This window comes from Sinocyclocheilus grahami, unplaced genomic scaffold, assembly GCF_001515645.1.
Source record: "Sinocyclocheilus grahami isolate Dianchi unplaced genomic scaffold, SAMN03320097.WGS_v1.1 scaffold410.1, whole genome shotgun sequence".
Lineage (NCBI taxonomy): Eukaryota > Metazoa > Chordata > Actinopteri > Cypriniformes > Cyprinidae > Sinocyclocheilus > Sinocyclocheilus grahami.
Window position 1 is genome coordinate 346223 of NW_015505589.1, and position 22286 is coordinate 368508.

At 37.3% G+C, this 22286-nt stretch overlaps 1 protein-coding gene across 1 annotated transcript in view; it reads left to right on the forward strand.

Moving 5' to 3' along the window:
• Positions 1-759: 759 nt before the first annotated feature.
• The window catches only part of LOC107550908 (protein bicaudal D homolog 2-like), a 29937-nt gene continuing 8410 nt past the window's right edge, over positions 760-22286 (forward strand). Inside the window, exons 1-8 of the mRNA XM_016232358.1 lie at positions 760-940; positions 2480-2775; positions 6291-6503; positions 7270-7422; positions 9221-9670; positions 10779-11639; positions 13280-13459; positions 16280-16431. Of these exons, the coding sequence (XP_016087844.1) occupies positions 2539-2775; positions 6291-6503; positions 7270-7422; positions 9221-9670; positions 10779-11639; positions 13280-13459; positions 16280-16431 (2246 nt within the window). The 5' untranslated portion in view covers positions 760-940; positions 2480-2538. The remainder of the gene's footprint in view (positions 941-2479; positions 2776-6290; positions 6504-7269; positions 7423-9220; positions 9671-10778; positions 11640-13279; positions 13460-16279; positions 16432-22286) is intronic.

Genomic DNA, 22286 nt, shown 5'->3' on the forward strand with positions numbered 1-22286 from the left:
GGGATTGTTAGGAGGCCATGATGGTCAGAGGCCAATGGGCAAATTTGGCCAGGATGCCGAGGTCACACCTCTACTCTTTTCAAAAGACTTCCTGGGATTTGTAATGACCACAAAGAGTCAGGGCCTCGGTTTAACAGCTCATCCGAAGGACGGTGCTTGTTGACAGTATAGTGTCCCCATCACTATACTGGGGCATTAGGACCCACACAGACCACAGGGTGAGCACCCCCTGCTGGCCTCACTAACACCTCTTCCAACAGCAACCTAGTTTTCCCAGGTCTCCCATCCAGGCACTGACCAGACTCGGCCCTGCTTAGCTTCAGTGGGTGACCAGTCTTGGGCTACAGGGTGATATGGCTGCCGGTCACAATTCTTTGGTCAGTCAGTTATTTGAGGAATGATGACAGAAAAGTAGGCCTACTGCATGCTGTACATTAGGGAACTTCACATGTATGTGATTCACCGCTGTTTTCATTAAAAAATTGAATGTTTAGCAGTGTGTGTGCATGGAAAAATCATATCGATGTCGTGTAAAATGGCATTTTGATTGTCAGAAACAATATTGTGGCACTTTTTGCCGAGGTAGGTACAATATTCTTTGCTACTATTCTGATTCCTTCTTTAAGACACCCAATAAGAAAAGTACATAATCTTCAAATGTTCGTTGAATCCTTTCAGGTTTGTATTCTACGACAACTCAATCTTCGTTTTTACTGAGCGACAGAAGCACATCCGCTGTAGCACGTTCCCTCGCTGGCGCTGGCGGAAGTGGACGCGCGTCATTGGCTGTTGAGCTGCTCTTCAGAGCTGGTCTCGTGCGTTCATTCAAACGGCTGAGTTCAGGAGCGCGCGCGCAAGCAAAGGGCAAAGGGCTGATCTCCTTCGAGCTCAAATTCATGTTTCATCCGTCTATTCATGATTCTGTCAACTTAATGTAAAGGTAAGAAACGATTAAATATTATATAGATATTTTATATTTGGCCACCGCCAGCTGACAGCTTCGCCACAGCTAAACCGAACTAACCTTGTCAACTGAAGAAATAAGGCGGATGCTATGAGCTTATACAGATCCTTCAGCAAATTAACCTTTGCTCATTTTTAGGCAACAGTTGCCACTATTACAATTACTAGAAACTGCGTCTTGTAACGTGTCGCTTAAACCAGGAAAACCGTAATGTGTATTATGTTAGTTAGCACTGTGGCTACAGCAAACTGTTGACAAACTAACGTTAACGTAGTTTATAGGGTTTTGTCACTTTCAGAGTCTCCTTGTAAAAAGCCTCAAGGTTTAGACATCAATGTATTTTTAATAACAATGTGCTTTCGTTGACTGACCAACCCAATTGGTGCATTGAAATGAAGTATAATCAAAAACATCCTGCACTAATGTCAATAAACCACTAAATATAGACGCTTTGTGACAAAACCGGAACCTAAATCCAAAAATTGGCCCTGTTTGTGTTAATATGTGACTATGTGAGGCAGAAGTAAAGGAAGAACTGTCCGTGTGTCTGTTATTTTGAAACGCTCAGTTTACGCTGTCATATTGGGTGCTGTTAAAGGGACAGTTCACCCAAAGATGAAAATTCCGCCACTATTAATGAATGGTGACTCAGACCGTCATTCTCCTTGTGTGTTGTTCAGTAAAAACAAAGTCATGTGGTTTTGGAATAGCATGAGGTTGAGTGTATATTCTCATTTTTGGGTGATAACCCATGTAAATGTCATAAGATGGCATATTGCCTGCCACAGTGAAAGTGCAGAAGTCTTTTAAGCTGCTGGAGTAAATCTCATTCGACTGTGTCCTGCTGGTCTGATGCGAGACAGTCTCATTGAATGCCAGATTAGTAGCTCTGATAATCTCATAATAATGTTACATCTGAGGTCTTTGAGCGGCGCGGCAGGTTTTGAAGAAGCTTATCGGTTCGTCACCTTAGGACTGATAGGAATCTTATACACTTCACATTCAAAACCATGAATGTGAAAACTATAGTTACAGTAAGTGATAGTTCCTGTCATCATGCTGTTCCAAACCCATACTACTTTTTCTTCTGTGGCACAGAAAAGGAGATGTTTAGCACAATGGCAAAGCTGCTCTTTCCCAATACAATAAAATTATAGGGGATATGTGCTTAAAATATTATTCAAATGATCATGTTTCCAGTGATTTCCCAATTTGGCTAAAATGTTTTATTATATTACTATTGTAATATCACAGAAAAAAATGTATCTAGTATTTTAGAGAAATTCTATAATAATAATAATAATAATTGCATTTTACATTACACAAAAAAATTACGATACTAATATTTATGGCTGTCTTGATGGGTCTTTTTTCATTCTTTTTTAAAAAAATGGTAAATCAAATGGATCCTTTAAATCTTAAATCAACAGCTGGTTAATAAGTGCTTTTCATTCATCTTTATAGTTTCTCTATTATTCTTGGTGTGAACGGGCCTTGACATCTGTCTTCTCACAGACATGACGAGACAGGAGTGAAGTATCTGTTCTTGGCTGGAGCGTGAGGTTGGGCAGAGGATGCTGGAGGAGAGTGATGGAGAGTTGGAGGGGATCGGTGGAGGAGGAGGAGATGGGGGGCTTCAAGCAGAGGTGGAGAGGCTGGTGGCAGAACTCCAGGAAGCCAATGAGGAGAAGTTACAGGCTGCACGGTACGGCCTGGCCGTTCTGGAGGAGAGCTCTGCACTGAAGATCAAACACAGCCAGCTGGAGGAAGAATATGAAGCCCTGAAGATGGAAGTGCAACAGCTTAGAGAGGTCAGTCAATAGAGAGCCAGAAATAAATAGAAGGAAAAGAGGGGTAGAAGCTTAAAGAAGCAAGTTTTGAGGAATTGCTGCAAGAAGGAGCTTCTTTTTTCCAGAGAATGATTCACAAAATGGTTTACTGTTGTAGAATTTGTAATTTAAATGATTCGTTATGGCATAAGTAAGAGTATTTGTTGTCTAAATGTCCCTCAAATTTCTTTGGTTTCTTGCACACGAATAATTCTGCACACAAAACATTTGTGGTCAGCACAAATCTTGTTTATTAAGGCAAGTGAACCTGTATCAAATGTCATCTGGGTCATATTTCCTATTACCTTCAGTAGTTTTGTTTATTATTTTTGAGAATGAGGGCATATCACAACCTGTCCAAGTTGGCTTCTGAGAACAGATTAATTTTTTCCCATTTTGGACACAGAACCTTTCACACCAAGTTCTAATAGTATGGGTTTCTCTGCTTTTTCCATGGTGCCATGGTGACCCTATCAGAACAGACTTGCAACCAAATTTGTGTGCTTTTTTTCCATAAAGAGATTTTGTCCATATAACAATCAAGCATTGAGAAGACATGTCTTTGAGCTGTTACACAGTCAGCTTGGGGAAATGTTTCACACCCTTCTTCTGAATCATTGTCTTCCCTGTGTGATTCATATCCTTGTAGTCTTACAGATGGATAGTTTGCATACTCAAATGTTTTGTCTGGACAGTAGTACGATTTACTCTCAGTGAGCTGTTTTCCCTGTTTGTCAGTGTCATGTAGAATTTGTAATTTCATTTTAGGTTGAACACTCAGTTTGGTTATGATGGCCTTGCCTGATAGCTAAATTTGCAAGTGCGTTTCCCTTCAGATCTTATGTAACAACGTACAAATCAAAACTTGATATTTAAATGAAATGTTAATTACATAACATGGACACTTCTTTGGGACCCAGGGGTCTAACCAAAATTGGTTGGATATTTATATCCCTCTGCTTGACAGATGCAGGCACATGATGGCAACAAAAGAAAATGGTTTAGTTTTGATGATTCATTAAGCCAACAAAAAGCTTGATCTAGTGGCCTGTATGTAAGTATTTTGATAATATTTAATGGCTGAATATTTAATTCTTGGCTGAAACAATAAATTAATTAATATCTTTGTCCCACCTCCTTGTCCTTGTGAAATATTAGCTGAGAGCAATGCAAAGACTTTCCAGATTGTCATTTCCCCATAAAATAACAAAAACAAAACTTTTCTTTTGCCATATTGGTTAGTGTTTGAAAATATTTTATTTTTTGAGAATAAGGGGGTCTTTTTTTAAAACATTGCTGTTTTGTTTGGACATTACCATTTTAGGACAATTTTAATAGAGCACTCAATGTTCAGCCTGATCAGTTTATGTGGTCCATCCATGGCCAAAGTAGAAAACAAATAGACTGTAAGCCTGGCATGCACGGGCCTTTTTAGCTCTCTTTGTTATCCGATTTATTACATAAATCTGTGCCCCAAAATCCATGCTTTAAGTGTTTTGCAATAATTCAAAATTAGCAACACATTGAGGGCATTATATGTGCGCACATTATTGGTTTGCCAACTTCAGCTAATATGTCGCTCATTTTTTTTTTTATGTGAAGTTCACACGAGGCACATTGTGGACCCACCCCTCTGGTATGAAGATTAGGCTCATGTATTTCTCTCTCTGTGTGTGTCTGATTAGTAGAGCATGAAATTGGCAAAGTAGGTGAATGTGGTAGAGTGAGATAACTGGGGTGCACTGCACAGATTTGGGTCTAGTGCGCTAGAAAAAGCATGTGTGACAGTTGTAACATCCTAGAGTTGTACACATTGATTGCATCGTCATCGTCATCGTCATGTTTAGTCCTCCAGGATTCTACTAATAAATATTTCGGTTGAAAGAATAAATATTTTTTCTGAAATGGTTCTCCCACAAAGAAACATTTACTGCATCCATATATTTTTCCAAACCAATATTATTTTCCTTACTATCCTCCTACATAAAAGGCCGAATGTGTTGGGCAGAATGTCTGAGCTGCTCTATTCCATACAGTGGCTACAACAATAGTGTGATGAAGCCCAAGGCCATTGGTTTTTGTGTGTTGTTTAGATTTGAGAGCTCTTGTGATTAGCAGATTAGAGTTTTTATAGTAGCTAAACCTAAAGCTATTGAAAAATGTTAAATAAAAAGAAAATAAAATATAAAATAAACGTATTTATTTCAGCTAGCTTCCAAAGCAGCATTTCCCATTTACATTTAGTTTAATATATAGAAACTATAATAAAAATGACAAAAAACACAAATTACTAAAACTTTTAACTGAAAAATGAAAATGGTAAATATGAAATTAAAATATAAATAAAGGCTATAATATTGTCTCTTAATGATACTAGTGTGACACTGATTTGTGGTGAGTTACAGTGAATTTTTTGGTTCTTGTTTCTCACACAAAGCCATCACATAGCTTCAATCAGAACCATAGACCACTTTTGATCCTTTTGTGCATTACATTGGAATTATACTTAACCTTCTGCTTTTGTTGTATGGAATAAAGCTTCTGAGATATTCTAACATCCCCTTTTGGGGTTCACGCAAGGAAGTCATTTTGAGGGACATGAGGAAAAGCAAATCTTCATTTTTTGGTGAACTAGTCTTTTAAAAAGCATGTACTTCTTTTACATTTACTGAACAGAAGTATAAATTCCCCTGAGGTATAAATTCTCCCTCTTCAGTCTGCCTTTCATCATTAATTATAGAGTAGCACAAGCATGATTTTCCCACATGTTCTCACACGACATAAATTATAGTGTTCAGAGAAAAGAGTGTGGCTATGTTAATGACAACCTGGCCAGTGTTGATTCATCTTATAAAAGTTGACTTCAGTGTGAGCAAATATGGTGTATGTTTGTTACTATTTGTCCAAGTGCTACAATGGCCAATAACACTTTATTTTAAGGTTACTAGTATAATAACAATAAATTGTGCATAATTACATGCAAGTAACCCTAATCCTAACCATATAGTAAGTACATGTAGTTAATTCATATTTTTCAGTACTTTTAGATGTATAATTACACTGTAACAAGGACACCTTAAAATGAAGTGTAACCCAGCGGCCTTAGCATGAACTAAACGCATTGTAATTACACCCTCTGGTTGCTAGTAAAGCTGGAATGTAATGTAGTGTCATGGGTAAAGTATAGAGTTTCACTTCGCTAGCTCTCAATACAGTTGCCATTGTTTATTGGCTAGGCGAGTAAACAAATTATTCAAAATAATTAAAGATTGACAACTTAATTTTCAACAGCTCTGCTGTTCTCATTTGAAGAATTTCAGAAATTTACACAAAGTAGCTGAGGGGCCGTAAATTGTGTCAGCGATGCTTGTTCATTTAGCCAGTCAGCTAAATTGTTTTGTTTCTTCTTGGCCAAACCTCTGCTAGTGTAACTCAGTGTCTTGGCTGTGATGGAGATGAGTGGTTGATTGATGTACAGTATGTGTATATGTTTACAGGCTCTGGCAGACTCTGTGAGCAGCCATAAGCGTGCAGCCGCAGATGGGGAAAGTCAAGAAGAGAGGCTCCTGCAGGAGTCGGCCACTAAAGAGGCAGCCATGGAGATTTGCATGGACGAGCTGCAGGCGGAGCTTAAACAGGCCCGTGTCATGCTGGCCAACACCTCGGCTGAAAACGAGCGACTGGCCGGCCTCTCCACCCAGCTGAAGAAGGTACATACACCACCATCAATTAGAAGGCTAGTGTTTACATAAAATGTGCATTCCTAACCACAAGATGAATGATCACCTTACTGCCTTTCTTATGTGAGCTGTACAATGAGATTCATTTTCTAAAAGAAGCAATATTTATGTGTAACAGAAAAATGAAATGTTCTGAGCTGAAATAACATGCACTCTTCTGGCTCGCTTGCTGATCAAAGTAAAAGTGGAAATAAGACTCCTTGTTTTCATGATCATGTGACAAAACCGGGTTGAGTTTCAATGTCAGCCTGAAGAGAAGGGAGGCCATTGTGAACTACTTATTGGACTATTGTACTGGACAAAACAAATAATTTCTACTTTTAAGTAAAGTTCTTTAATAATCAAATCTTCTCTGCCCTCTAATGAGAGATGAGTTGATTCCTATTCTAAATCGGCTTGCAGTCTCTGCAAAAATATAGTGCATGTGTCATGCCAGGTTTGATGTCAGTGACTGCTTTCATTGTTTAATTGTATGAAAAATGCACCTGGGACTGCTAAACTTCACCTTTTGTATTTCGAAGTAAGGTCTGGAATGAGATGTAAAATGTAAATCATATAATACATTTTGTGTGAACTCCGTTTAGAGAATTTGTATTAAATGGAACAAAGAGACCATAAACACTAAAGCTGCAGCATTTTATGAAGCTTCCAACATGTAATTGTGCAGATCTAATTTCTCTTCAGTTTATTTTTATTTTATGGACTTCCTCTGTCTGACTACTCCTGCTGACTCTAGGAGTGTGAGTGCTTGGAGGTGGAGAAGAACCGAATAAGAGAGGAGATGAAGGAGTACAAGATTCGAGAGGTGCAGCAGCTTCAGGATAACAGTGAGCTGGAGGAGGAGAACATCTCTCTGCAGAAACAAGTCTCAGTGCTTAAGGAGAACCAGGTGTGAGAATGGGGATCTCATATTTAAGCATTGTTTGTGGTGTTGTTTTCTGTATTTATTGAATATCCAACTTTTTCCATAAATATTTCATAGTAACCCTCTGATGCATTATCAATGCACATCATACATCGTGATGCACATCAACATGTAACATTAATCACTTTCTTGTAGTGTTTGTTAGACTTAAGTCTTTGCTTGTGGAATTGCTTCGCTGGAGATGTCTTGTGACTTTGAATGTGTTTTTTGCAGCTGCTGTCACGGCAGTACAAACACTTCTGTTGTAGTGCTTCAGTCTCAGCTGATTTTTAACAAAGCCTTCCTTCTGAGGGACTGCACACGAGAACGGTTTTATTCACAGACATTCAGAGGCTGGAACGCCTTCCCTGTTGGACTAAAAACTGGTTTGCTCAGGGTGAATTCAGACAGTAAATATACAAATAAGCTAAGCTGAGATGTCCTTGACTTCAGTAACTAGACTAGTTATAGTGAATTAACTCAAAAATGACATGTCATGATGCCACCAATTCTGATCATATGCAAAGTTTTGGAATTGACACTGTGTGAATGCTAACACTTGAACCTGTTTGGTGTTAAAGGAATAGTTCAGCCAAAAATTACAATTAGTTGAAATTTGAATCACCCTTTAATGTACTGTAGATGTTTCTTCATTGGAACAGATTTGGAGAAATGTAACATTACTTCACTTTCTCACCAGTGGATCCTCTGCAATGAATGGGTGCCTTCAGAATGAGAGTCCAAAAAGCAAAAAAAGAAGAAAAATCTACAAATTTGTTCCAAAGAAGAAACAAACTCACCAACATCTTAGATGATCTGAGGGTGTGAATTATTCTTTTAAAATTGGTAGGGATGCACGATATATCGGCCACCATATCGGTATCGGCCGATAAATGCTCATTTTTTCTGTTATCGGTATCGGCCCAATAAGAAAATTTGGCCGATATAAATTGGTTTATAGATATTTTGATATTAATGCTCCCAAAATGCATGGCATTAAACTAGTTATTCAGTTCTGTTGTTTATACACTGTGATATTAATATAAATGTGGGTGTCATTTCCTGGGTGAATTCAGAAAGTGGTGCAATAGTCCAGCAACGGCTGTGATGTCATGAAGTGGATACAGATCTGGCTTTGTTTACTGTAATTTGTCATAGAAATGGGATCTAGTTATCAGTCAATATTATGGTTATTGTTTGTATATTACTGTGGTCATTAGTTATATGATGACAGATCAGTAAAGGCAGGCTAATCCAGCCTAATAAATTAGTACTGTGCTGGTATGTTTTGGGGGAAGGGAGCTAGTGAGCTACATAGGATGCAGACAAGTGGAACGTTTCAGTGTATGACTTCTTGTAACCCTAGTCAAATTGTTTGGTCTTTTCTTTAGGGTTTTTGTGGTTAACTAAAATTGTTTTCAGAAACTGAAATTGAAAAAAAAAAAATGAAAAAATTTAAATAGAAATATTAAAAGAAAGAACATATTTAGTTAATTGTCATGGTAACAGTTTTTCAAATTAAAGTGCTAAAATTGCTCAAATAAAACTGAATAAAACTTTAAATTGAATATATATATATATATATATATATATATATATATATATACACACACACTAATAAAATGACAAAGGCACAAAAAACTTTTCATCCAAACTAAATATTCAAGTCTTTGAAACCTTTATATCTAGTTTTTCATCACATAATACAAATATATGTGCTTTACTACTACAACTAGATTTAGAGAGACGATCACATATTAAACATCTACATTTGTGTCCACAGGGGGAGTTTGAGTCAGTGAAGTTGGAGTTGACCCATAAAGATGAGGAGCTAGAGCTGATGAGGGCACAGCTAGAAGAGGCCGGGCGTTTGAGGGAGATTGCAGAGCGTCAGCTGGATGAGGCACTTGAGGCCCTGAAAGAGGAGAGGGAGCAGAAGAACAGCCTGAGACGAGAGCTCACCGCCTTTACCCTCAACCCTTTTGACTCTTTTGGCCACTTAGAGCTACAGCTGGATGACAGCCGGAATGGAGAGAAGGACAAGGAGGGAGGAGAGGAGGAGGAGGAGATGGACAGTGGGTATAATAACTCCAAAGGGATGGAGAGAAACAGGTGCTCCACACCCAGAAACAGCGGCGTTTTCCTCAGACCTCAGGCGCCTGGGCTGGTGGCCGATCTCCTGAGTGAGCTACACCTGTCAGACAGCCAGAAACTCAAGCAGCAGCTGCTGCAGGTGAGGAAACCTGTTCATATCCTACATGCTCCTCACTTCATGAGCTGTTGCAGATTTTTCATATCAAAGCTTCATTACTGGAGACTTTCTGAGAATTATTTGTCTTGTGTTTTTCTTCCTGACCTTGTTTTGCATACACTGACATACAAATTTAACTTAGCAAATTGGGTATCCGATGCATGTCTTTCTTATTTTGACACTAGATCTGCACAATGTTGCATTGCAAATTCTACACTCAGCCACCTCGGCCAACCTGTAATAGCAATAGGCACCATGAATCAGTACTTTTAAGTTAAGGGATGTTGTTAGGAGCGGAGACCCTTAAAACCCCCTTAGCTGTTCTAAAATTACCATAAATCATGACAAATATATAACCAAGTTCTCAGAAATGTACATCCATCAGCATGACATTGGTTTCATTATTCTTGAGAAGGTGGGAGCAAGTGAGGTTCATATTGGCTGATGCCAATCTCTTCAGATCTAATCTCAGACCAAAGATTAAAAGATTCAAACCCTGTGATGTAAATGCCTGTAAAATGGTCATGTGGGGTTTCTCATTTTTAACTCCGCAGTTTCATGCATGAAACCATCATCTGACAGATGAATACTACTTCCTGTTTCATACCACTTCCTGCTCAGATGTACTGTACCATCAAGTCAGTTACTAAGAAACAAGTGTTTTTCACCCACCCAGATAGTCCAGTTTTTTTTTTTATTATTAAAATGTATAATCAATGATTATATTGATTGATTATAATGATTATTTTTAAGTTACATTTTTGACTTTCTGCCCGTGTTGTATTCGAAAGTTAGGAGAGAGGGAATGGGAGTGGGAAAAGATACTGGGTTACTAAAAGTGCTGTGATTTTCATAATTTATGATATTTTACTAAAACCAAAAAAAAATATGAATGAAATTTAAAGCCCTTTAATTAGCATAAATCATTCTAAAGTGGTCCTTCCTTAAAAGACTTAGTTCTAGTGTCATTAGTAAGTTTCTCTTGAGTGTTGTTGTTTATCCAAAACGCTTGGATTGAATTAGTCAATCAGAATAAATCTTCATGATACTTGTTTTTGAGAGCCCATATTGTTTGTGTACCCATGTCCAGGTGGAGAGAGAGAAAGCCACACTGAGCAGCACTGTGCATGACCTCCAGCAGCAGTTATCCCAGTCTAAAGATGCTCTCAGTGAGCAACAGGTGAAGATGGAACAGCTGAGCCAACGTTTGGAGACCCTTCAGAGTACTGCCTCGAAAAGGCCTGCTGAACGAAAGAATGGAATGAGCCCGTCTCCCAGGCCTCTTCAGAACCAAGAAGCCGAAAATGGCATCAGCTACTATGAAGTGGATGCCAAAAGCACAGAGGTGCTAGAGTGCCGCATGCAAGCGGCAAATGAGGAGCTTGTGCGTCTGCATGAGGAGCTGAAAGAGACTGGCGAACGCTCCAAAGCCCTGGAGGAGCGCTACAAGCAGCAGAAAGAACGCTGGAGGGGTGAGGCACAGGAACTCGCTGATAAAATACGACAGTGTATCGCTGCTAGCTGTCAGGATCAGGAGCGAATTGGACAGTTAGAACGGGAAATTGGTGCCACACGACAGGTCGCCACTGACTCTGAAGGCCACCTCAGTGCTGCGCAGGAGGAGCTTCTGGCCTTCTCTGAGGAGCTGGCCAACCTTTACCATCATGTGTGTGTTTGTAACAACCTCACGCCCAGTCGCGTTACACTGGATTACTATCGTGAAGGAGCACAAGCGGGGATGACGCACAACCATTCGCAGCCGCACCACTATCGCGGATCCCTCCGCAGGCACAGGCGGTCGGGTGAAGTGTTGGACCTGGGCAGTGGAGGAAGCGGAGACGCATCATCTAGCTGCGGAAGTTGTCCAGGGTCTCCTACACTAGACTTCAGGGACCCAACCAATGTGCGCAATCTGGTAGCTGTCATACGATGCCAGATTAAACATTTACAGGTATGTCTTGTGTCATTTCTTATTCACTTTTCATTTGTTTTCCCATTTCACTTTAATCGCAACAACCTTAGCTTTTGTTTTAATTGCTCCCTTATGTTGAATTTAGGGGGCATTTTGGTTCATCTTGATGGCATTTCTGCCCAAGTGCCTAATTTACAACCTGGTTTCAGCTCTTTGTTGTAGTTATATAGGGCCCTATGAAATGCAATTTATTTCTTCACAAAGTCAGTTTTTTTATTTCTTAATTCTGTTTTTTTTTCTCCACTTTTAATTTTTCTGGATTCAATTTTTTCCATTTTATTTTTTCTAGACTCCAAATGGTTACATTACATTTTATCAATCAAAACGCATGCCTAGTTAATTGAAATCATGAAACTTACACAATGTAACTGCAAAAGTTTAACAAAAATTTAAATTTTAAAGCACTATGAAATGCATTTTATTTTTTTCTCAAATTTAGTTTTATTTGACCAAATTCTGTGTTTTCCATTAATTATCTGGATTCCATTTTAATGGTTTCATCCAACTTTATTTATTTTTTCCAGAAATACTGTATTGTGTCTTTACATTTTTCTGGTCATTAAATTCTGGTAAATATTCCTTAAAATAATGTTTTAATAATCATTTTACTATAGTACTATCATTACATTAGGCTATGTAATATATTTGTCACAGTTTCTTCAAGTTAAACCGAACTTTTATTTTGATGGGTTGTTTAAGTTTTTCTGTTTATATTATATGATGATAGATTTTCTCAAAGAAACGCTCACGAAGTGACTCTCAGAGCAGTTTTAGAAATTATTTTCATGTTCATGTACTCGGCAGAGGCTGAAATCACCGCAAGCATCATGCGTGCTTCATTATGTGTGTAGTAAACAAAACCATTCGTCTGTGCCATTCATTCAGTCACACAGAACATGCAGGATTCATATTTAAATATAGTAGTATTTTGCGGCTTAATATTCACAGACACTAGTCCATATACATTTTGATTTAAGTGTACTGACCTACTTTTGATTTATTCATCCAAAATTCGGCAAATTCTGTGACATTCAACATGATACAGTAAATTCCATTTTTATGGCTGGATTCCACGATTCCGTCCGTGTTTTCTGCAATGTGGAAATCATAGGGCCCTGTAGTTAAAATTGAAAGGTAATATAATATGGTAATATAAGGAAGTGTACACACAACAATTTTATATTGTAATGTATCCTAAAATGCTTTTTAAATAAGGATAGCTGAATAAAGTTATGACTCATCATTGGAACATTTCATTTAAGCCTTTAAGCAGCAGCTTTTTTTTTTTGGAGAGGTAAAGTATGAAATATGAACCGATTAGACCAGGCTGCCTTAGGATGCCTGCCTGAATCTGTTTTAACAACAACATTCAGATTATAGCTGCACTTTTGCTTTCAGTCAACTCAAGAAAACAAAATAATGTTGAAATCATGGCAATATCAGTATCTAAATCTGTTTTCTTTATTGGCATTTTTGACTTCATTTTCTGTTTTTATACTATGATCATAAATATTTTAATATGTCATGCATTTTATATTGTTTTGTAATTCACTTTGTCTAGCTCTTTAGTCACCATGTGCTATATAAGTATTTTTACTTCTTTTTTTAAACTTTTCCAGGTGGCAGTGGACCTGTGCAGGCGGCGTAACCTGTTGTCCTCTCCAGCAGCAGGAGGGAGCACTGAAGCAGACCGTGACACAGAGGCACTGATTGAGGAGGTGCTAAAACTGAAGTCCCTCCTGAGCACCAAGAGAGAGCAGATAGCCACGCTCAGAACTGTCCTAAAGGCCAATAAACAGGTACAGATGTTAGATATGTATTTATTTATTGCCAAACAATGTAGTTGTCTGAAATTCCTTGGTGAGCTCAAAAACAAAAAACAATCACATTCGTACATACATAAATTATTCCAACCATTATAAAGAATGAAATGCAGATGCATAAGTGCCAAAAACATGGAGCATCCTACAATAGGCACTGTTCAAAAAGCATGCAGACTTAAAGGGTAAAGGAATAAAAAAAATGTCTGGCCGGATGTGTGGGATCTCTAAGAATTAAGCCTTTTCTCTGCAAACGTGAGACATAAATGTCATCAATGGTGGACAGATCACAGCCTATAATATGTAACCCATTGAATGCATACTAAATAATAAAAATGTAGCCTACTTAAAGGTCTAGTAAAATTAAAATTAATTTTTACATTTCAGCCCTGCTTTTCAGTTTTATTTCTTATCAATATAGTAGCCAGTTTAAATATTTTAACAGGAAATGTACATTGTTATTGACAAGGGTGTCAGTAGGTTTCAGAGCAGATACAAAAGTGACCAACATTTTTGTTTAATCAAGTGAGAATCATTAATAACCATTGCTGATACTCTTTAAATGGCCAAAATAAGGTGTCTAGGGCAAAATAGTTTGAATAGTTGTGTGAAATGTACCATATTTTACACTGCTGTTTGGAGAATGTTCCTAACTCAAGCACATGGTTTCCTTTAATCAGGGTGTCCTTAAAAAATCTTAAAATGTCTTAAATAACGTTTTCCTAATATAAGGCCTTAAAAAGTCTTAATGTCTTAAATTCGCATTCGATGGGTCTTAATTATTTTTGGTCTCATTACCGCTAAAATGTCTTCAGTCTGATGGAGCTAATGACTTTACAATCATTGGACAGACCGACCCGCGGTAAGTTGCTGCGTCATCAGAGAGAATTGCAGTAAGTTAGCAGAATACTGAATACAAGCTCGCGCTGAGGCTCACTCTGTTTGTCTCGAGACTTCAGAACAAATGAGCGTGACAGCACACATAAACTCAGAAGAAACACACTATTCAAAATGTTTAGTTTAGTCATAGCATGATATAGTTAAATAACACCCATGACAAGTGAGCTATTTTACTCAATATTCTCACGGCGCAAAAAAAACAAACATTCAAAACGCCTACAGAGCGCACGCATTACGTGAAGTTTAGTGCGCGTGCGCATTTGCAGTGCGCTCTGCCTGATAGTTAAATAACACCCATGACAAGTGAGCTATTTTACTCAATATTCTAACGACGCAAAAAAACAAACATTCAAAATGCCTACAGAGCGCACGCGCATTACGTGAAGTCTAGTGTGCGTGCGCATTTGCAGTGCGCTCTGTCTGATCACTGCATGATTCAGTCTATTAAAATACATTACCATATACAAATGTGAGATTAATTTTTTTACAACAGTTCAATAAAGTTTTATTAAGAGACTTATGGTTTAGACACCATATTGCCTGTTTTTGCACTATTTCGCCAACAAAAATAATTCCAAACAAAGCCACAGCGCTGTTTTGCGTCTCTGAGCAACATGATGGTGTTTCGTTCCTGAATGAATCAACCGTTTAAATGATTCAGTTCAGTCGCAATGACTCGCTTAACAGTGACTTACTGCCACCTACTGGCGGTTTTAATTTCACATTTAAAGTATCTTTTCATTTTTTTAATTATTTAAAATATCAGTATTCAATGTTTAATATATCAAAACATTATTTATGCATTTGTAACTGCAGGTTAAATGCATTCATGTCCTGCATTAAACAGTGTGTAAACACATCTAAATGCCACTTCAGGTGCAGCTTATGTCTGGATTGCAAAGATGAATTTTGTTGATACTGATTTAATTTGCTTGGTAACAGCCCAAATGTCTTATTCTTATTCACTGATTAAATGTAAGAATTTGACTCAAAAGATAATGCACACTTATAGAAAAATTATAAAGTTAAAGGCTTTATAAAGGTAAAATGCCCATGAAAGGTAAAAATCTATTTAAACTTATCTGACCACCACAAAGAATATAAAGAATATCAAAAACTTTAGGAGTCAGCTGTCCATGAAAGTCCTTAAGATACCAGCATGATAACACACTCAATCAGTTGAATGAATGACTCAATACTCACTCATTAAGTGATTTACCGTCACTTACTGGTAGATTAGTTGAAAAGTTTGTTGAAAAATATGCATTTTTCCACTCAACATTTCTTATTTGTATATTCATAAATGCATTTAAAACATTAATCTCATAACATTATTTATTGCAGTTGTAATTATTGTTATTTGCAGTGTAAATTATTTAATCTGACTGGCAGCAGCTCTATAGTGTATATTGAATTTATTGATAAATTGTAATAATTTGACATGTAAGATGATGCATACATCTAAAAAGGTTAATAATAGGCCTTTGTGAAGGTAAATATGTGGATTTAAGTATGTAAAAACGGATAGAACACTGATGAAAATATTGCTTCAGAATAAATTTTTTACTCCACCAAAAATCTCAGTGATGCAGTTATTTTGTGGGGATATTTTGTATGGAATATTGTCTGCTGACAAAGTTCACTGTATATCATAGTAATAAATGCCATTTATTACAGCATTGATATTTTTTTTATTTTTAATTTATTCACATTAAATATTACATATATGTATGTAATAAAATGTGTATTTCCATTACAGGTTTAGGTCTTAAATTTCATGTAAGGTGGTATTAAAAAGGTCTTAAGTCTTACATTTAACTTGTTCAAGTCTGCAGAAACCCTGTTTAATGTTAATCAGATCATATGACTGCTTTACTATTTTTCATTTTTTTTCCTCAGACGGCCGAGTTGGCTTTAACCAACCTGAAGACAAAGTATGAGACTGAGAAGAGTATGGTGACAGAGACTATGATGAAGCTGAGAAATGAACTGAAGGCCCTGAAGGAGGATGCAGCCACCTTCTCCTCCCTTCGCGTCATGTTCGCAAGCAGGTATGATGGGATTACGCATGCGTCAAGTGCTTTGTGTGCTCGCGGGCCATGAGAGCTTCTCAGGTCATTGTCCGTACAGCACATAACTCATTTCCAGTGAAGGATGTTTGGGATTTTAAGGTTAAACTGGTTGTTTGTAAACTGGTTTGATTTATGGACAGAGTGCAAATAAGTTCATGGGAGAAGTTGATTCTCTCAGTTCCAGCTTTCCCTTGTCAATTGAGGAACAACCGATCAATTTTAGTTATCATTTTTGCTGATGGGTCATCTTGGGCTGTCTGATAATACATAAATCATCAGCTGACCTGATGTAAAGATTTATAGACTTTTTAGTCACAATACAACCCGCACTGTGGTGAAAGAGATGCAGGTATTGTTTGTTTACATTTGTAGAACGTTTGCATAGAGAGTCATAGAGATTAGACAGTCATGACCCTGTTTTAAGAGCAAGCTAATAAGATTATAATCTTAAGGCCCAGTCTCTCATGAGCTCTCTGATCCCGTGTGCAGACGAGAGCAGCTCACTCAGAGCTCAAGTCATAGATCAAGTGTCAAGGGAACAGAGAGCAGTGGAAGTGAGGATAAAGTTTTCAGTCAAGTAACTGTAAAAGGAAAAATCTAGACCTCCTTAGAACATTTATACAAACTCATATGGTATGAAACATTTCATCAAGAATAATTAAACCTGAGATAAATGCAGATTTTTAAGCTTTCAACCAACTAGTGGTCGCCCGATATTGGTTTTTTGACAGCCGATGCCGATATCTTGGAAAGCAGGATGGCCGATATAATTTTATTTATTTTAATTAATATTTAAGAAATTTGAAATAATTTGAAAATTGATTAAAAAATAAATGTTAAATAAACATACTTATACTTTAGATGACCAAGTATTTTTCACAAATTAAATATTTAATAAAAATATAATTAAAAAGGAAGTAAACACTGTCACCAACAGGGCACTCAGTATTCTGGGAAGTTTGTGTGCATTAGTCATATTTTTTTCAAATAAAGCCAAGGTAACACTCATTTTACACACAGCACACAGTGGAAATTACATGAATATGACAGTGGGCAAATGCATAAAGCGCAGCATAATTTAAAATCACGAGTTTAAAGTTTGTTGATCACGCATCTCCAGTGAAGCTAAACTCTCCTCCTGTCCGCATTACATTCGCACAGATCGACCGTCACGCAGAGAACACGCAATCATGCAGGATACAAATGCACACTTCACAAGATCTCACAACTGGATCCGACTAAGTTTGCAAGGTTTTTGAAATAAGATGTTCATTAGTCATTCCAAGATTTGTTTAAATGATATAAATGCATATTTGCTGAATGCTGACGGCAAACAAGAAAGTATTATAATGTTTGCTTTTCTATTAATATAAAAGCAATCGTTGTAATTCTTTGTATACATTTTAATTCCTTTGTTTAACCGTTCTATCTGATTATTAGACAGACTTCTATCTGCATTTAGACAGAACTGTTAATGACAGCAGCGAACAAGAGGGAGAATGTAAGCACTGTGTGCTCAGGCGCTGCCGTTCTCAGCGCCGTCAAAATAAAAGTCCCGCCTAGAACGCATCGGCCAAACAGGAAAACTCGGCCGATATTTGGCATTTTTCTTAAATATCGGCATCGGCCTTGGCGATATATCGGTCGACCACTACAACCAACCACATAACTTGTTGAAACACTTTTCATCAGTTGATTAATTTCACAATTCTTTAATGATTTCAGTAAATATGATTTAAAATCAAGTTTATAGCAGCCATTTTGATGTGCATGTTATTTATTGTCTTTAAATAAAGTGATAACATGCATGATTTGTGAAAAGTTTGGAGTCAGTAAGAATTGGAAATAGTGAAAACAGTAATATTGTGAAATATTACAATTTTAAAAAACTGTTTAAAATATTTTAAAATTTAATTTATTCCTGTGATCAAAGCTGGATTTTCGGCATTATTATTACTCCAGTCTTCAGTGTCACATGATCCTTCAGAAATCTTTCTAATATGCAGATTCGCTGCTCAAGAAACATTTATTATTATTACGAATGTTAAAACAGTTGTACATAATACACATATTTTGTGGAAATGGTAGTAAATATTTTTTTTTTGTCAGGATTCTTTGATGAATAGAAAGTTTATTTAGCATTTATTTGAATTAGAAATATTTTGTAACATTATACAACTTTACTGTCTTTACTGAAATTTTCATCAATCTAATGCATCCTTGCTAATTGCTTAAACTGACCGCAAACTTTTAATCAAGGTTCGTACAAGGTGCTTGAAGTACTTGAATTTGACTTTTTGAAATGTAAGTCCTGAAAAAAACCCTTGAAAACAGCCATATTTATGAAAAGGTACTTGAATGTTTAAAAGGCAGTATAAATTAAATTAGTGTTAATTTTTCAGGGTTTCCGCGGGTCTTAAAGGGGTCCTATTATGCTCTTTTATAAAGTCTTGATTTTGTTTTGGGGGTGTACTAGAACATGCTCTCATGCTTGGTGGTTCATAAAAACGCATTATTTTTCACATAATTTACATTATTACAATACCTCTCTCCCCAGGCTGGCACAAACGGCTCGATTAGTTCCGGCTTTGATGAAGGTCCGCCTTCCAAAAAACAAAATGTGATGTGATTGGTTAGCTGTCCCAGTGCGTTGTGATTGGCGAACAGCTTAGACGGTGTTTCAGTACTGCCCCGCCTCTTGCTCCGTCTTTCAACAAAAGCTTTTGGCGAATCCGGCACTTCTCACTGTGATGTGGAAGCTGTCCTCAGTAAAATGTGCAGCACATAATAGCAAATTGGGGTTACAATGCTCAGGAACAGAGTTCAAAAGTAAATTGCAACCACTGTTTCCTGACATCATCCGCTTTCGGAAGTGAAAAAAAACAGCGTTTCAGGCGGTCGCACACCGGACGAGAAGCGCAGCGTTGCGCCACGTCTTTAACATTCAAATACATTATCTTCTATGAGTGTAGGTACACCGGCGGCGTCTGTCCGCGGCGCCCAGCTACATCGTGTTATACTTGTAAGAATTGTTCTAGACCAGCGGTTCTCAATTCCAGTCCTCGCGTACCCCCACTCTGCATGTTTTGCACGTCTCTCTTTGTTAACACACCTGATTCAGATCATCTCGTTAGACGTGAGCTCAGTGTCAATGCTACCTACACAGTGTGCATTGCTCCCTACTCCCTGAGCAGGGGAAATCCATTGAAGTTTACTTCACTTCGGAATATTCATTTACATGCGCTGCGGCACTGCCTGCAGCGTCTTCACACACAAACGAAACTTACTAGAGAAGCGTGAAGTGGGACATAATATACCTCTGTAAATAAAGTCAAATATAACAAATGTATGAAGCAATAAGAGAAACACACAAAATGTGCGGAGCGGGGGTACGTGAGGACTGGAAATGAGAACCGCTGTTCTAGACATGCCAAAAATTTGAGGCTACAGCACAGCAGCTCTTCTTGGTTTTCTCTGACGCACTAACTCTGCAACAGCTCTTCTTCTTCGCCGTCTCGTCTAATGCGCTCACTCAACCTAGCGTTCTAACCACGACCTCGCCCCTCCCCACCCCCCAACCATTTGAATTTCTGTAGGCGGGAATTCTTTGTAATGAAATTCTAATGAGCCGCTTTGTGATATCACAAAGCCCGGAAACCAAACGCTGTAGTCCAAACGAGCCGTTTGGTGTAGTTCTTGAAAAATTATTTTTTTAAAACTAAATATCTCCCTTTGGAGTGGACTTTGAGATTTGTAACTTTCTAGATCTTTTATATGCCCAAACATACACACTACACACTGACTAAAATTAAAAAAGTGAAAAAGCATAATAGGACCCCTTTAAAGTCTTAAATTTAGTTGTATCAAATTTAAGGCCTTAAAGTCTTAAATTGTACAAGAAAGTCTTAATTATGATATCAAGAGGTCTTAAATTTGGGGATGGAAAGACCAAAATTGCTATATGGTTGAATGTGACGATTAAACTTCAAAAGGCTATGATTTCATGAAATAAACATCAGCACTGCACGTTCAAAGTCCAGTGCTGCGCTGCTTTGTGTTCTACCGTTACTAGGGAAACAGTTATTTCTACCAAATGCTCCACCTGCTGGCAGAGAATGAATGAGCATTTTCAATAAAACTGTTGTTTTGTTCAGAGTTCAGACAAATGCGAAAATCGACCCATGTTTTTACCCTGCAAATACGCAGAGCTTTAAATGTGAACTGATTGATTGATAAGAAGACAATGCATTATAAAAATCTAATGGGGGTGTGCGATATGCATGGTCTGCGATGGGGTCGACTGATATGTGTTTTTCAGGGCTGATGCCGATACCGATTATTACATATCAAGTAGACTGATAACCGATATTTTGAACCAATATATATGTCTGGTGTAAAAATTAAAAAAGGAATGTCAAAATTAAGAATACCAAGGGCTCTGACAAAAACTGTCTTTCCTGGTGTTGGTTGAGTGTAGTACTCCCACACTGCACTTTTTACTCTTGTCTTCCACTGTGCATCCATCTACAATAAGGGTAATATAAAGAGAGAGTTAAAAGTGGGGCCACTGTATGCTTCATGATTAAGCCTATGAATACTGTACTACAGCTAAACAGCTTGGGGAAATGTAAGTATTTGGCTTCAATAATTGACATGTTAGAAATGTATGTGTAATAGCATAACCTCTCATAATACCTCATTAATTATTTTCTGATTAAAAACTAAAACTGACTAAAACTTAACCTACAATAGTAGAGGTGAATATTCAATTCATCATCTAATGCACATCAATGGATTAACTTACAAAATGCATATAAGTGTAAATAATTTAATTGTCTTCATAGCTATATTGTAGAAGTTGTTAAGAAGACTGCAACTATTTTCATGAAACTATAACACTAATAACCTTTTACAGGCACACTTCGTTCAATAGCCTATTGAAATGTCTTGGCCTATGTGACACTAGAAATTTCAGTTAGTTTTAATTTACAGTACAGTGCAAATTAAGGCATAAATCAGTTTAATTTATCTTTTAATCAAATGAGAGTTAAACTCTATTTTTTGGCAAAGGGTTTACGATTAAAATTAAAACATTGGAGAAATAGCGTATTGTGTGATTATTCTTTTAAACAAAAGTTGTAATAATTGTAGTTGTATTATGCATATCATACTGCACCATAGTAATATATTTCTGATCATTTCTTTAAGCTAACCCAAACTTCTATTTTGTCGGGTTGTCATGAGGAACTTTCTGTTTCTGTAGTCTATGTAAGTGTTTCCCATACATTGATTTATTTGTGGCGCCCGCCACAGTATCAAAACTGACCGGCACAAATATATTTTCCAAAAAGCTTTGACTTCATTGAATAAGCATGAGCACTGCACGTTTCAAAATTGAAACCCGGTGTGGGTGTTTTTATATCACTGTATTTCTGAAGGAACCCGACTGTCTTCAGAAAATTTTGGATGTCATTTTCATTTCATCTTGCATGTAATATCTGATAAAGAAGCGTTTGTGAGTACAGCGTTACCGGGGAAACCTTGATCTCTACCACTCCAACAGCGCCTCCTGCTGCCAGAGAATGAGCTTGCATATATTTAGGGCCGCAACTAACGATTATTAGTTAATCAATTAGTTGGTCGATTATTTTTCCGATTAATCGGATTAAAAACAAACAATTTTCTTTCTTTTTTTTATTGACAAAAACACACTATTCTACGGAAGTTCTAAGCGGCCATGCATGCTTTTTTTTTCCCCTTGTTTTCTCGTTATAACGACTTATTTTCTCGTTATATCGACATAACGAGAGTTGTTTTCTCGTTATAACGACTTA